A 13,502-nucleotide genomic window follows, 5' to 3' on the forward strand; every position below is an offset into this window, starting at 1 on the left:
AAGGTACTAAATTCAACAAACCAATCAACAGTCACAACATTTCGTAATAAATACATTTTTATCAATCACTATTGTGCAGTTATGAAAGGATTTGACTTAAAATTTCTCTTACCATATTCTTTACTGTTCTTAACTTTGTTTTTCTTCCACTTGCCAATGTTTTCGAAATTCTTAAATAAATAAACAACAAACAATAAAGTAGCAACAAGAAAACATAAATTGTTATATCATTTCATGAACTATCAACCAATCAAACTTAATCCCAGGAGCTTGACTTTATCATCGGGGAAATATGTCATACTGATATTCATTTTCACCTTCTTGATCACTGTTATTTCTTCTGGAAACAAATAATTTATTTTCAAATAAACATGACCAAAACTTCATCATAATACCTTAAACTAAATTTTAGCTTGATACAGAACAAACAGATGGATGGGCAGTCAGACTGAAAAATATGACCTCTGTTGTCTGTTTTATATCCTGTTTGGCAAAAAAGCTAAACCCCCATTTTTTAAAATAAATATCAATAACTCTCCCATAAACGGATAACATAATATTCATAACCTATGAAATGATTTGTAAATATCAATTTGCTTGTTTATTATATGATTATTTGCTATTTACATTATCTCTTTAATATCCTTTATTGTTATAAAAAATATCCAAAAAGAGTGAGCAAGCTGATTTGTTACTACCCCTTGACCTGCATGTGCTATTGGAAGACTAGTTCGTGTTCTATATTTTTAACTATTCATACCAAAATAAGTATACCTATAGATAAAGATAGAATAATATTTCAGCTTTAAAATAAGTTAAAATATTCAAAAACTTCATTGAAAAGATTTGGAATAATCAATTTAATGAATAGTGGTTGGAGTCGGAAAAGTTATGCTGTAGGGCTACCTTAAGTATTTTTCTCTGTTATACTTTGTGTAGATATTAAAAATGATGACAACTATCAAGGGACAATTGACGATTTTAATTGTCCATGTTGAACAACGGTAGATCTTACTTTGTTGAACATTTTTGCTATATTTATTGTTGTTTTCGATCTATCTTTGTTTCTGCAAAAAAAAACTAAAAAAATTGGGCAAACAATTGTCATTCAGGGGCAATAACTCACATAACAAGGAGTCATTTGACAGTTTTGACCATGTTGAATTATTTGTAAATTTTATTGACTTAACATTTCAGCTAGTTTTATTTATTCTTTATCTGTTTTGGTTTCTGCGAACAATAGATAAAAACCATCTTTCAAGGCAAATAAATTCTTTCAGTGTTCTATTGACAATATCAATCAAATTGACTAACTTGTACATCTTGAAGACAATACTCTGAATTCACTATTATTTGTGGGATACCAATTTTCGTGGGAATAGGTCAACTAGTACTTGGAATACTCAACGAAGTAAACATTTTCTATAGGTGGCATCTGTCTTTGGAATTTTTGGAAGTGATCACCGTAACCATTGAAACAGCAAAAATGTAAAAACAAAAATCAAAATGCTCCAAATTTAATAACACTTTACAAAAATATTTCGGCAATACCACGAATACAAATGTCTTTTAGGAAAAGTAGGCAAAAAATAATATTCCAGTGATTTGCAATTTGTTCATGCAATAATGACTGATAAACAAGACTCGACATATGACATTTTCAAATGATTGTGTGAATAGGAAATGGAGATAAGTTATTGATGTTATTTGCAAATTGTTAAGGCTGATGCTTAAACTAGAAAAGTAATACTCAGGTACTTATATGTCTTTCCTATGACATTTTTGTTTCTGGCAGATGAGAGAAAATCCAGAGTATGAACATGCTGAATATGTATCCGGACGTACTCTTTTTTAAAAAGACAGTTCATTGTATTAAGCTGTTACTAGTTATTACCTTAAATACAACAGTGTCTTCAAACAGGACAAAAACAACCTGCTGTAAGAATTTAGGATTTGTCCTTCCATACTCATCGACAGCAGCAAACATTGTCTTGGCAACCACACATGGAGGATACCCTAAAGTGCCTGTTCCAAGAGCAGGAAAAGCAATAGAGGTCATTTCCCTTTTTTCAGCTTCAATCAAACACTTTATCACAATGTTCTTCAAAATCTGTTATAAAAAATTTCCATACTTATTTATGTTACCAAATGAACTATAACTACAAATAATACTATAGTTTGGTTATTCTAGTCATGCAGAAATCTGATCTATTATGACAATGTTGTGACATCAAACACATGTCACAACTGACATTTTGAACAAAATGGTTACTTTATTCTTTGATATTTTTCGCTTAAAGGGGCACTAGCTACGAGATATATAAAAACAATTAGAATATGATTTTTTTTTGTTCAATCATTAATGAAAGTAAAATAGTGAAATAATAATTCGCTTTAAGCAGCAAATATGGTTCAATTTTGTCAAAATAAGCAAAGAAATATCGATGATGAATTATTCACTTGCAAGTGAAAAATTCGACCTCATTGAATCCGTATTCATGTGAACTTCAATTTAACCCCTTAGCTAAAGATAGATAACGCATAAATCGTGCGTGATCAGTTATTCAAAGGAAAAGAATGTCAACATTGAAAGTGAAACAAAGGTAAATAATTTGATTGACTGATTCGATCCACAAAAAATCATTCTTTTACAGGTAAAAAACGATAATTAACATATATTTCTAATCTATAATATGAAATTAAATAGACCTAGAAAGTCTAATTGCTCGAGTAGCTTAATCTATTTATATCTATATTTATGTGTATATCCCTTATATGGCCATCGGAGGTTTTTCCGAGGTCAACTCAATAGTTAATTAGATGGCGTCTAGACTAAAATACTCACGAAACGAAGCTACATATTTTCGAGTCCATGTCCTGTAAATTGTTTATTTTAGACTTTTAATAGTTTGGATAAATGTTTTACATTGTTATAAATCAAGTATGAGAATTTAAGTCGAATCGGTGAACATGAATTTGACAGCTAGTGCCCCTTTAAATGATAGCAGTTTGTAGACAGTATATAGTAAAACAAAATTCAAGTAAATTATTTCTAATGTATAACAAACTCATGTTTTGTGAACATCTCGAGAATAGTACTAATATTTTATGAAACAGCGGACTATCATTGTCTCCAACTCGGTTAACTTGAAATTCTGCAAGACTCGAAATCTTTCTGTGGAACTGACGTAGGAATACAGTAATTGATATAAATTTACTCTGTTTGATTCAAATGTCGATAGGTAAAACGTTCACATGACTCAAACTAAATCTTCAGTTTAAAAAGTATGATAAACAAGGTAAATTGTGTTCTATACATAAAAATGTAAAGACACGTCATTGTTACATTTAGTTGATACATTCAACAATACCAACCGTTATCTTGTTGATATTTATTCGTTAAATAATCCAGAGTTGTTGTCCTTTTCTAGATTTAGACTTTTCAATTTCTAAAGGGAAACTCCATACTACAACTTACAACAAAAGAGACGATTATTCATTCCCTATTGTTAATTTTCCCTTTTTAGACGGCGATGTTCCTTTAGCTCCATCATACGGAGTTTTTATATCCCAACTCGTTCTTTATGCCCGTGTGTGTAGTGATGTTATAGATTTTAACGAACATAATCAATACATCACTGGTAAATTATTAAGTCAGGGATTTCGTTATCATAAATTACTTAAAACGTTTATTAAATTCTTTCATAGGTACAAAGATTTGATTAGTAAACTTAGATGTACCTGTAGAAAACTTATTAAAAACGGTATTCCACATCCTAAATTTTACGGTAATATTGTACTAAAAGCGCGGAAATCCCATTGTCTATGTGATCCGTGTAAACTGATCGAACCTTTAAACAAACTTATTAGTAAAGGTTATCTTACCAATGTTGTAATTAGATCTTTGAATATTGTTGACATTGGCACAAATATCGATTTTGTCATCAAGAAATTAAAATATGACTAAATTTGTTTTTGGGATGTATTAATTCACATCCAAGTTTATTTTCGATATAGATATTACTATATCTATGTATTACATTATACTTATTTATTAAAAGGTTAACTCTTAACTATCCTACTGCCTACTTTTATTTTTGGAATTGCCCAAGTCATGTCTTCTTTGACTGTCCATGACGTGAAAATACTAAATCCCTGGGATGTGTTTTAGTTGATTTTAGTCTCTGAGGCATGATTTGTTATTATTAATTGTTTTTGGCTTTTAACTAGCTTTCAGTAACTGCGAGTACTCTCAAATCGTACTTTCGTGTTAATATTACCTGTTGATACAATTTGTTATGCTTTTTTGTTTTTTTAATGTTTACTTATCTAGTGTTATATCTCGTCTCTCTATTTAATATATACCAGCTTAGATAAGTGTTTGGTATGACTTTAAATTTTAACTTCTGTTCTGGTACTATGAACAAAAAAATTATTTATTTTGTATAAACAATATATTCGTATTCCATTATCGTATACCTTACAAATTATTTTCATTTACCTATGTACATTATTTTTTTGCGGCATTTTGTCCAAGGTTATGGTTGTGTTTCTGATATTGTTTAACATCTCACCCCTTATTTTATTGATTTTGTATTTACATTGGGTCATATATCAAATTTATTCGTTCAGTGTATGTTCACTTGTTTGTGTTAATATGTCTTTTGATTGAGCCATTTCAATTGATATTTTATCGTGTGTCTTTCTATGTTGTGATGTTACACTATTGTTTCAGGTAAGGGGGTAGGTTGGTACCTATTAAAACATTTAAACCCGCGGCATTTGTTTTCACCTGTCCTAAGTCAGGAACCTGTTGTTCAGTGGTTGTCGTTTGTTGATGTGGTTCATAAGTGTTTCTCGTATCTCGTTTTTTATATAGATTAGACTGTTGGTTTTCCTGTTAATGGTTTTACACTAGTCATTTTTGGGGCCCTTTATAGCTTGCTGTTCGGTGAGCCAAGGCTCTATGTTGAAGACCGCACTTTGACCTATAATGGTTTACTTTTACAAATTGTGACTTGGATGGAGAGTTGTCTCATTGACACTCATACCACATCTTCTTATATCTTCTTATATCTTGGGTAATTTGTTTTACATTTGTTAAAAATTGTTGCAGGGATTAAAGGCCTTTTCACACTTTATAAGAATATTAACATGTGTATTATCGTCCTCTTGTACGCTCAACCTTAAATTATCATCTCTTTTAATACCAAAGTGATTGTCTTAATTATCATGTCATGAAAGGTAATTTGCATACTGTAGGACTTTGGTATGAATAAAACAAACAAGTAGTGTTCAAACAGTCGCACTGCATTATATTTTTTGTAGCCAGACTTAACCATCACAGTTTGTTCTTATCTTGTACTGTTACAGCACTGTAGGGTTTGGCGCAAGCAAACATGTTTAACCGCCAAATTCTATATGTGCATGTTCCAAGCCAGGAGCCTGTGATTTAGTGTTTGTCATTTGTTACTGTATATCCTACGTTTTTCATTTATTGTTTTGTGCATAAATCAGGTCGTTAGTTTTCTCGTTTGAACAGTTTTACATTATTATCGGGGCCTGTTATTGTTTAATATGTGGGATATATGGGTTTTGTTCTTTGTTCAATGCAGTACGATGGCGTACTTGTTAACTTCTACAACATTTGGTCTCTGGTTGAAAGTTGTCTCATTGGCAGTTATACCATATTATTTTATTTTATACCAAAAAAGAAATAATTATAAGTTCTGAAATTGAGTAAACATCTAGAAATTTAAAAAAAGATAGCAGTTTCTTGTTATTTTGTTTTCCATAATTTATGCATGTGATACAAAATGTATTGGTTAAACGACATTTAAAGTAAACTTTTGTCAGCTGAAAATCATGATATAAAGTTTTTGTAAAATTTATCATTATTTTCGGTGCAGTTAAGTTTTATCGAACTCTTACCAAAACGATAAAACCATGCACAGTTAGAAAAATACAATAAACAAACATAGAAAACTAAAACACTGTCGGAGAACGATAACTTGATAGGCTAGTACAAAGCAGTATTAGATAAATCTGATACACATACTGATATATTTGTTTACGTCATCCTAATTCAATTTTTCTCTCTTCGTTGACTCAAAATGTTATTAGTTGGTTTAGAGATATTCACTGTACTTTTGAGATCAAAGGCCAAAAAGTGACCACATTATACTCAATGATACCTCTGTTAATATTATTTTTTTGGTAAAAGCATACAAAACATTCCCGAGTATTTATCGGAGAGTAAAACAGTAAAACTAAGCCTATGAAGGCAACATTCTTGAATATATTTGGTTTCAATAATTAGTCATTAACATTTTTTTTTCTTAAAAAGCAAAACATTGATTATCGAACAAAAATGTGGATTTTTATGATTTTATAGAAATATACCATTTGAATTGTATTTTAGCATTTCCCACTCATAACCTTATGATGAGTTCAGATGTATAGAAGGAAAAATATTTAACCTTTTCTGGGTGTGCAGTATTACTAAATAGAAAAAAAAAGGAAAGTATGAACCTTTTCTTTACCCATCAATATTTTTGTTTTACATAAAGACACATTTAATGTCAAGGAGTTACAATAATATAACCATGTCAAATTTTAAACTTCACTGCATTAGCCATTAAGCAAATTTTTTGTTCTACATAAAAAGCTATAAAACAATATTTAAGAATTTAATTAAATTGAAGCTTTACTGGGGTGTAAACACTTTGACAGTTGGATACTCTATTGTGCTCATACATGGAACATAATAATGTTAAATGATGTTTCAACAACATGAAGCTACAATAAGTTTTTTTTTCAATTTTTGTCAACACATTTAACTGTTAAAAATATAAAAAAACAACTACTCTTCAAAAGGCTACTTTATATCTTCTATTTAAAGACGTCCTAGACAATCACCATTTGTTTTGTTATTTCAAAGGTAATAACATAGACGAATGTAATAAAGAACAGACTTTGAAGAAACATAAAGATTGCTTTTGTGCCAATCATATTGGTGAGATTAAATGATACACTAAACTACAGAAGCCCATAGGGGACCTAAAACAAATAATATTATATCGTTATCTCAATAAATATATCAATATAACGATATAAATATCGAGATAACGATATAAATATATCGAGATAACGATTAAATCATATCGAAATAACGATATATATATATTGAGATAACGATATAATATAATTGTTTATGTCCCCTATGGGCTTCCGTACTAAACAAACTTACTTCAGTAGAAATATTTCCATCACAAACCCAGTTTGTGTACAATGCTACATGGAAAATCTTTTTACATATCATATGCCCTGTAGAAGTGATGGCAATATCTCCTATTTTTATGCCATTTTTGTACTCTTTATTACATTCATCTTGAACAGATTTACCAGCCATCTTCACAAGTTTTGCGGACACAATCCCATTGCTCAAATCGAGTGAAGCACCTACAGAATTTATTAAGACATCAACCTAGAAAAACAATATAAAACTTATGTATATATAAAATAACCACACATTGTCTCAAAATGCAATATTTTATGGTACGAAACGAAAGGAAACGAAAGGGATTTTCAAACTTAGAATTCGAAAACGAACTGACGATACCATAGCAAAAACGAAAAATGACCAAAAGACAATTAACAGTACACAAAGTATAACATATAGAAAACTAAAGACTGAGCAACAGGAACATCTAGGGTGATCCAAGTGTTCTGGATCATGCTACACATGTGGCACCGTCCATATTGGTTATGTAAGTGCAAACCTGGTGATAAGTCTAATAGGGTTGTTCACATTTTGGAAAAAGAGGACGGGATTGTGTTCACAACAATAGGCACATATCTGTCGTCATCTGTGAAACAGATATTCCATAACGGTCAATCAACTGGAGATGGCATCTGTAAAATTTTCAAAGGAATAATCTTCACCATTTGGAACAAGGCTTAGAAAGAGGTAGAACGAGAGGCCAAACCTCTCATTTTTATCCTATTATGAGTCAAGTAGTATATTTTTGAGATTAAGTATTGTTGTTTTCGTAATACTGCAACTATCACAACTGTTCCAAAAGAAATATTTTAGGTTAAAACCATCAAAGTTGAAGCTGACGACGTAAAAATTGGACGAACTTATATTCTTTAATGAAGTCATAAATTAAACTCCAAGGAAATGTATTGACAAGATCATTAACAGTGCAATATATGATCAGTGAAAGTCATATCGCAAATACAAGTAGTTCAATGATATCTGACAGTGCAACTTATTACAATTATTCTTACAAAGAAAATGAGACAATATAATATATATATAATACATAAAAAATATCATATTTTGGATTAAGCAATATGTCACCTTGGTATCATAATCAAGTATGGATCCATGTTCTACTGACACTTTAATTGAGTTCTCCTCATCTGTAACAAACAAATAAAAAGTTGGCACAATGCAATTGTTTTTTTTTACAATTCCATGAGGTAGTACTTCTTTAAATTACTGCATGAATCTTGTTTGTTTTTCCGCATACAATTTGTTTTATACTTTTCAAATGTGAAGATAAAAATAGTAAAATACCATGCATTTTTTATTTGCAAAAACAACTGACTTGATTTTCTCCATATATAAATGTTAACAATTAATCCGAACATACCTCTTAAAGCATCCTACCCATTGTTAGTTGTTACATGTACTGTCCTTTTCTTTGCCAATACCTCTCAAACAACATGTAATCTCACACAGACTGCACCACACCCCGTGGAGTATGGAATCTGGTGAAGAAGCCAACGTGATCATATGTGTGAGGTTTGTTTATAATCCTGTGTTGTTCCTTTGCAGTATACTTAAATTTGTGTTCAATGGGAGGGGGAGCAGTATGTTGGGCTTTTTTTAACAATTCTTCAAAACAATGATTTATATTTACCTTGATATTCTAAAGGTTCGGTTTTTATAGGAACCAAACAGTTGTCAATCTTCAATTTCTCTCGTATGTAGTCGTCAAGACTATCAAACTCGTCCACTGCACCAAAGCAATAAACCACAACTGGACTCTTCAGTTTAGATTTGGGACTCCATAAACAAGACAGTAATGTGAATGAGAACATTTTCCATTCTGGGCTTTTGTTGTAGTTCAGTGATATCCCTAAACTTCTAAAACCGTTTGTTACTAAAGTGTTGATAACTTCTGCTGCTACTTTCTGTTCCAGAGAATCAGAGTGACTCTTTATATTTAAATCCTCAAGAACAGTCAAAAGTAAACAGTGGCAGTTAAGGTTTTCTGGATCATATATTCGTACCACATCACCTATCTCGAGCTTTCTCTCAGATGTCTTAGGTAGAAGTCTGTCCAGCTTTTCCTTGTTAAGACCTAAAATTAAACCAGAGAAAAATGATTTTACAACTAACAGGACTAATGTCAAATGTACTTTACTATCTATATTATCATAATATAAACAATACAAATGAAATACGTGTAAACAAGTAACCAATTAACTAGACTGACAGTTTACTAACCGGTTAGTCTAGATGCGTCCTGATTTATTTGGTACTAAATCCAAGGAACAGTCAAATAAACTGATCTGATTCATCTTGTTTTTTATGTTACTTTCAATCTTTTCTCCTCATAACTCTAAGATTGAATTATAATAGTATTTTCATATATGAAGGACTCCAAAGCGCAAAGGGGATAATTAAATGTGAATTTAAACTTAAGTATGATGTATACATGGCTGTTTACCGTCCAGTGGCAAATTAAAAGTATATGAGTTGAGAACATAATACTGTGATATGAATACAGACGCTGCTTTGTACTAGTCTGACGTCACAATTCGCCGGAAGACATGTCACCCAACCCGGACAGATTAATTTGACTTCCGCACTGGAAACCAGCACGCTATCCGAAACCACCATGGTGAAAAACTAAAGTATGATGACATGTGCTCAGGTCCAATGGCTCAATACTCCAAAGCGTTCTGGTCTGCGAAGGTATGACAATTACCAATGTTATTGAATATAAATTTAACTTGGAATTTTTTGCGACTGTCATACAAGTGAGAGGTTTGGCTAGCTATAAACTAGGTTTAATCCACCATTTTCTACGTAAGGAAATGCCTGTACCTAGTCAGGACTATGACAGCTACTTTCTATTCGTTTGATGTGTTTGAGCTGTTGATTTTACCATTTGTTAAAGACTTTTATTGGTACAGGAAGCCGGAGTGCCTGAAGACCTTCGGTAGGAAAACACAATTCTAGTCAATTAAAATTGTAGTCGAGCGCACCTGTCACGTGAGGGATTAGAACTCACAATCTCAGTCTTGACAGGCTAGCGATACAGTAGTTCGACTACTCAGACCACTCGGCCACCCAGGCCACCTCTAGGTTTTGATATAATAGACACTTAAATTGTATTACTCTTATTAAAGTTTAGTTGAAAATTTCTGCCATGTTGGCTTATATGTCAATTTTGTTTTACCTTTTCATCTAATTTATAGACCTTATCTCTATTTAAAAACCTGGAACACTTGACCAGATAATTTTTGACAATTGAACTGTTGGACGTCATACAACAATCACTTTTGCATTTTGTCGTCAGACATTTTCTTTTATGATGTCAAAATGTTAGGGGAACGTTTGTTATGTCCAGTAAGGGTGGACTAAAAGCGATTGCGTGTATTGTTGTTTCTGCAAGGACAATAGCTTCTATAAGGGGTCGACTGACAATTCATGTTATGGTAAAATGATTTGTAGATTTTATTTTGTTGAAAATTGTTAGTATTAAACAATTATTTGACTCTAACTGCTTTATTTTTTTTTTTAGAAATTAGCCAAAAAACGGCAGTTTTATTCCCATGGTATATTTTTAGCAACAACGGCCATGTTTATTGATAGATCGGATCCATGCATGCTTTTTAAACTAGATACTCAAAGGAACATTCAAGCAAAGTTTGGTAGCATTTGGCTCAGTAGTTTTAGAGAATATTAAAGACAATATTTATTACCAAGGACGTCAATGACGGACACCACGTGATTGCTATAGTTCAGATAGCCTTGAAAGCCAGCTTAGCTTATAAAAGTAAATAGTGAATGCATATTTTTAGTAATGGCACCTGATATATCCACAGTGACAGTCACACAACTTCCTTTTTGTATGTTTACATCCTAATTTTGTTGTCACTTCTCTATAAGGGTCTAACCTTGATATACAATATCTAATGGTTGCAATTTTTTGTGTTGTTGTTTTAACGGCAGTGTACTTTCGTTTATTTTTTATTCATATTCTCTTTGTTTGCAGGTCTGTGTTCATTTTTGAAAATTTATCTCGCTTGACTTAAAAAAAATAATGTCAATTTGTTATGTCTGTTTGTTGAATTAGTTTAAACAAAAAGTATAACAAAAATACTGAAGTGAAAGGGAAAGACCATAAACACTGACAAAATCAAACGCTTTCAATCAATGGAACAAGTGGAAAACAACTGTCATCGGTACAGGCATTTTCCGAAGAAAATGGTGGGTTAAACAGTTGTTTTGTTTTTAGTTCCGTAATATTGAACAGTGCTATTCATTTTGGATGTATAAATACGCAGCCATAGTTGAAATTACTTAACCTTCGTCAACGTTGAAAATTTGGAAATATACCAGTTTAAATCAAACAGTGCTATTCATTTGGGATGTATAAATACACAGCCTCTGTTGAAATAAATTAACTTTCGTCCCCTGTGAATTTTAGAATTGTATCAGCTCATATCACACTTTACTATTCTTTTGTAATGCATATCTATGCAGGCATTGTTGTAAATACTTAACCTGCGTCATTTTTTAAAGCGTATATATATATATTTTTCTTTTGTTTACATTATCATTTTATTTTGCATAACGATCCAGCGCCCTCTTAGGAAATTCGTTGGCTAATACCTAGACGTTTTATATATAAACATATTTAAATGCCCAAGAATGTAACCTTAACACGCTAATAAGTGTTATAAAAATAGTTGTTATATTTTATATATTCAGTCAATGTTTCGCTAAACAAATTGGCTGCATCAGGCGCGTGCAGCATCCAGGTAAAATTGGAAGCTGTTTAGAAATATTTGCAGCTTATCGTACATGTCATTTAAATGAATATCATCGTACATGTCCTTTATATATATACATAATTACTCTAAATATCAGCACAACAATGTAAAATCTGCAAATTTTCGGAAGCAAATTTGTGTTCTTCCCTCGCCGGGATTTGAACTCATGCTATTGGGATATCGTGACAGCATCGCCTGCACTGTGTCCTGCACTCTAGATCACTCGGCCACCTAGACTGATATATAAATTTTATCAACATTTATTGTGTGTGTCCATAGTCTTGTCCTCTCGTTGATAATGGCTAAATATAATACTTCCACCGGTCACGAGGTACACACCACGAACAAAAGCCACTTAAAAACCTGTATAATTTATCCTCTGTTCATTTGGGGTGTGCATGATCAATATTTAGTTTTCTGTGGAACATTTATTAGAGTTGTTCTTTTTGTCTTTTTGATTTCCCATGGTGTTGTTTTTAACTTGTGATTGATCTTAAGTGTACTCTTTATTTTAAATTAAGGAATTGAAACCAAACTGTAGTAATAATTTTATAAAATAGAAAAGCAATGCGTACAAACCTCCCATCAATACTTCAGAATCAAATCCCATAGCTTCCAATTCCTTATTGACTGCACACAGAATAATATCACCTTCTATTGAGTTGAGTGTTCCACTCATTAACAAAATGTTCATTAACTGTTTGTTTGTTTTGGCTATCCATCCTTCCTTAAAAACTGATTTGTGATATGGTTCAACCATTATCCTACATTTTGTGTCCTTCTCTAGTCTTTTCCATTCGCGATGGATATCTTCACCAATTACAGGCTTCCCAGCAGAACTAAAGTACTTTATTTTGCTTGATTTTATCCATAGAGGAACCTTGATAAAATATTTATCAGATTCATTATCTGCAAGGCCATAGTCAGGTTTTAGATCATAATAGTCATTAGAAGTCGCTACAGATTTTGACATTATTGTCTGAATACCTCCGTGACTTATGAAAGTATTTGGAGCCTTACTAGTACCACCATCCTGTGGTACGATACTATTTGCTGGGGTTGTTGAATCCTGCTTATTCGGGTTGGGTTCTTTTGAAAAATCGCTTTCCGTCATCGAAACAGAATTTGGCCTTTGCTGTAATGTCTCGGAAGTTTGTCTTCTTGATCCAGCATTATTCTGACCTAAAACAAAGGTTAACAATGTTAAATATCAATAAAAAAAGGAACTATAACATTTTATAAAAATGCACCGAACAACAGCTGATAAATGATTTTCTCAATTAATATATATATATATATTATTCTAATATGACATACTGCCTTTGCTTTGTAAACAACTGCGTGATAAATCTTATTGACACCCATCTCTATTTAGTGCAGACTCACAGATGTACATATTTATGGCTGTTACAGTTAACCTCCCA

The 13,502-nt window shown here is 31.8% G+C and overlaps 1 protein-coding gene across 1 annotated transcript in view; it reads right to left on the minus strand.

Moving 5' to 3' along the window:
• Window positions 1-331: 331 nt before the first annotated feature.
• LOC127720794 (uncharacterized) overlaps window positions 332-13,502 on the minus strand; it is a 29,040-nt gene continuing 15,869 nt past the window's right edge. The window contains exons 8-13 of the mRNA XM_052227546.1: window positions 12,658-13,260; window positions 8,931-9,374; window positions 8,366-8,427; window positions 7,250-7,486; window positions 1,895-2,110; window positions 332-340 (exon numbers count right to left, since the gene is read on the minus strand). Coding sequence (XP_052083506.1) covers window positions 332-340; window positions 1,895-2,110; window positions 7,250-7,486; window positions 8,366-8,427; window positions 8,931-9,374; window positions 12,658-13,260 — 1,571 coding nt within the window. The remainder of the gene's footprint in view (window positions 341-1,894; window positions 2,111-7,249; window positions 7,487-8,365; window positions 8,428-8,930; window positions 9,375-12,657; window positions 13,261-13,502) is intronic.

The sequence above is a fragment of the Mytilus californianus genome, unplaced genomic scaffold (genome assembly GCF_021869535.1).
Source record: "Mytilus californianus isolate M0D057914Y unplaced genomic scaffold, xbMytCali1.0.p SCAF_11, whole genome shotgun sequence".
NCBI lineage: Eukaryota > Metazoa > Mollusca > Bivalvia > Mytilida > Mytilidae > Mytilus > Mytilus californianus.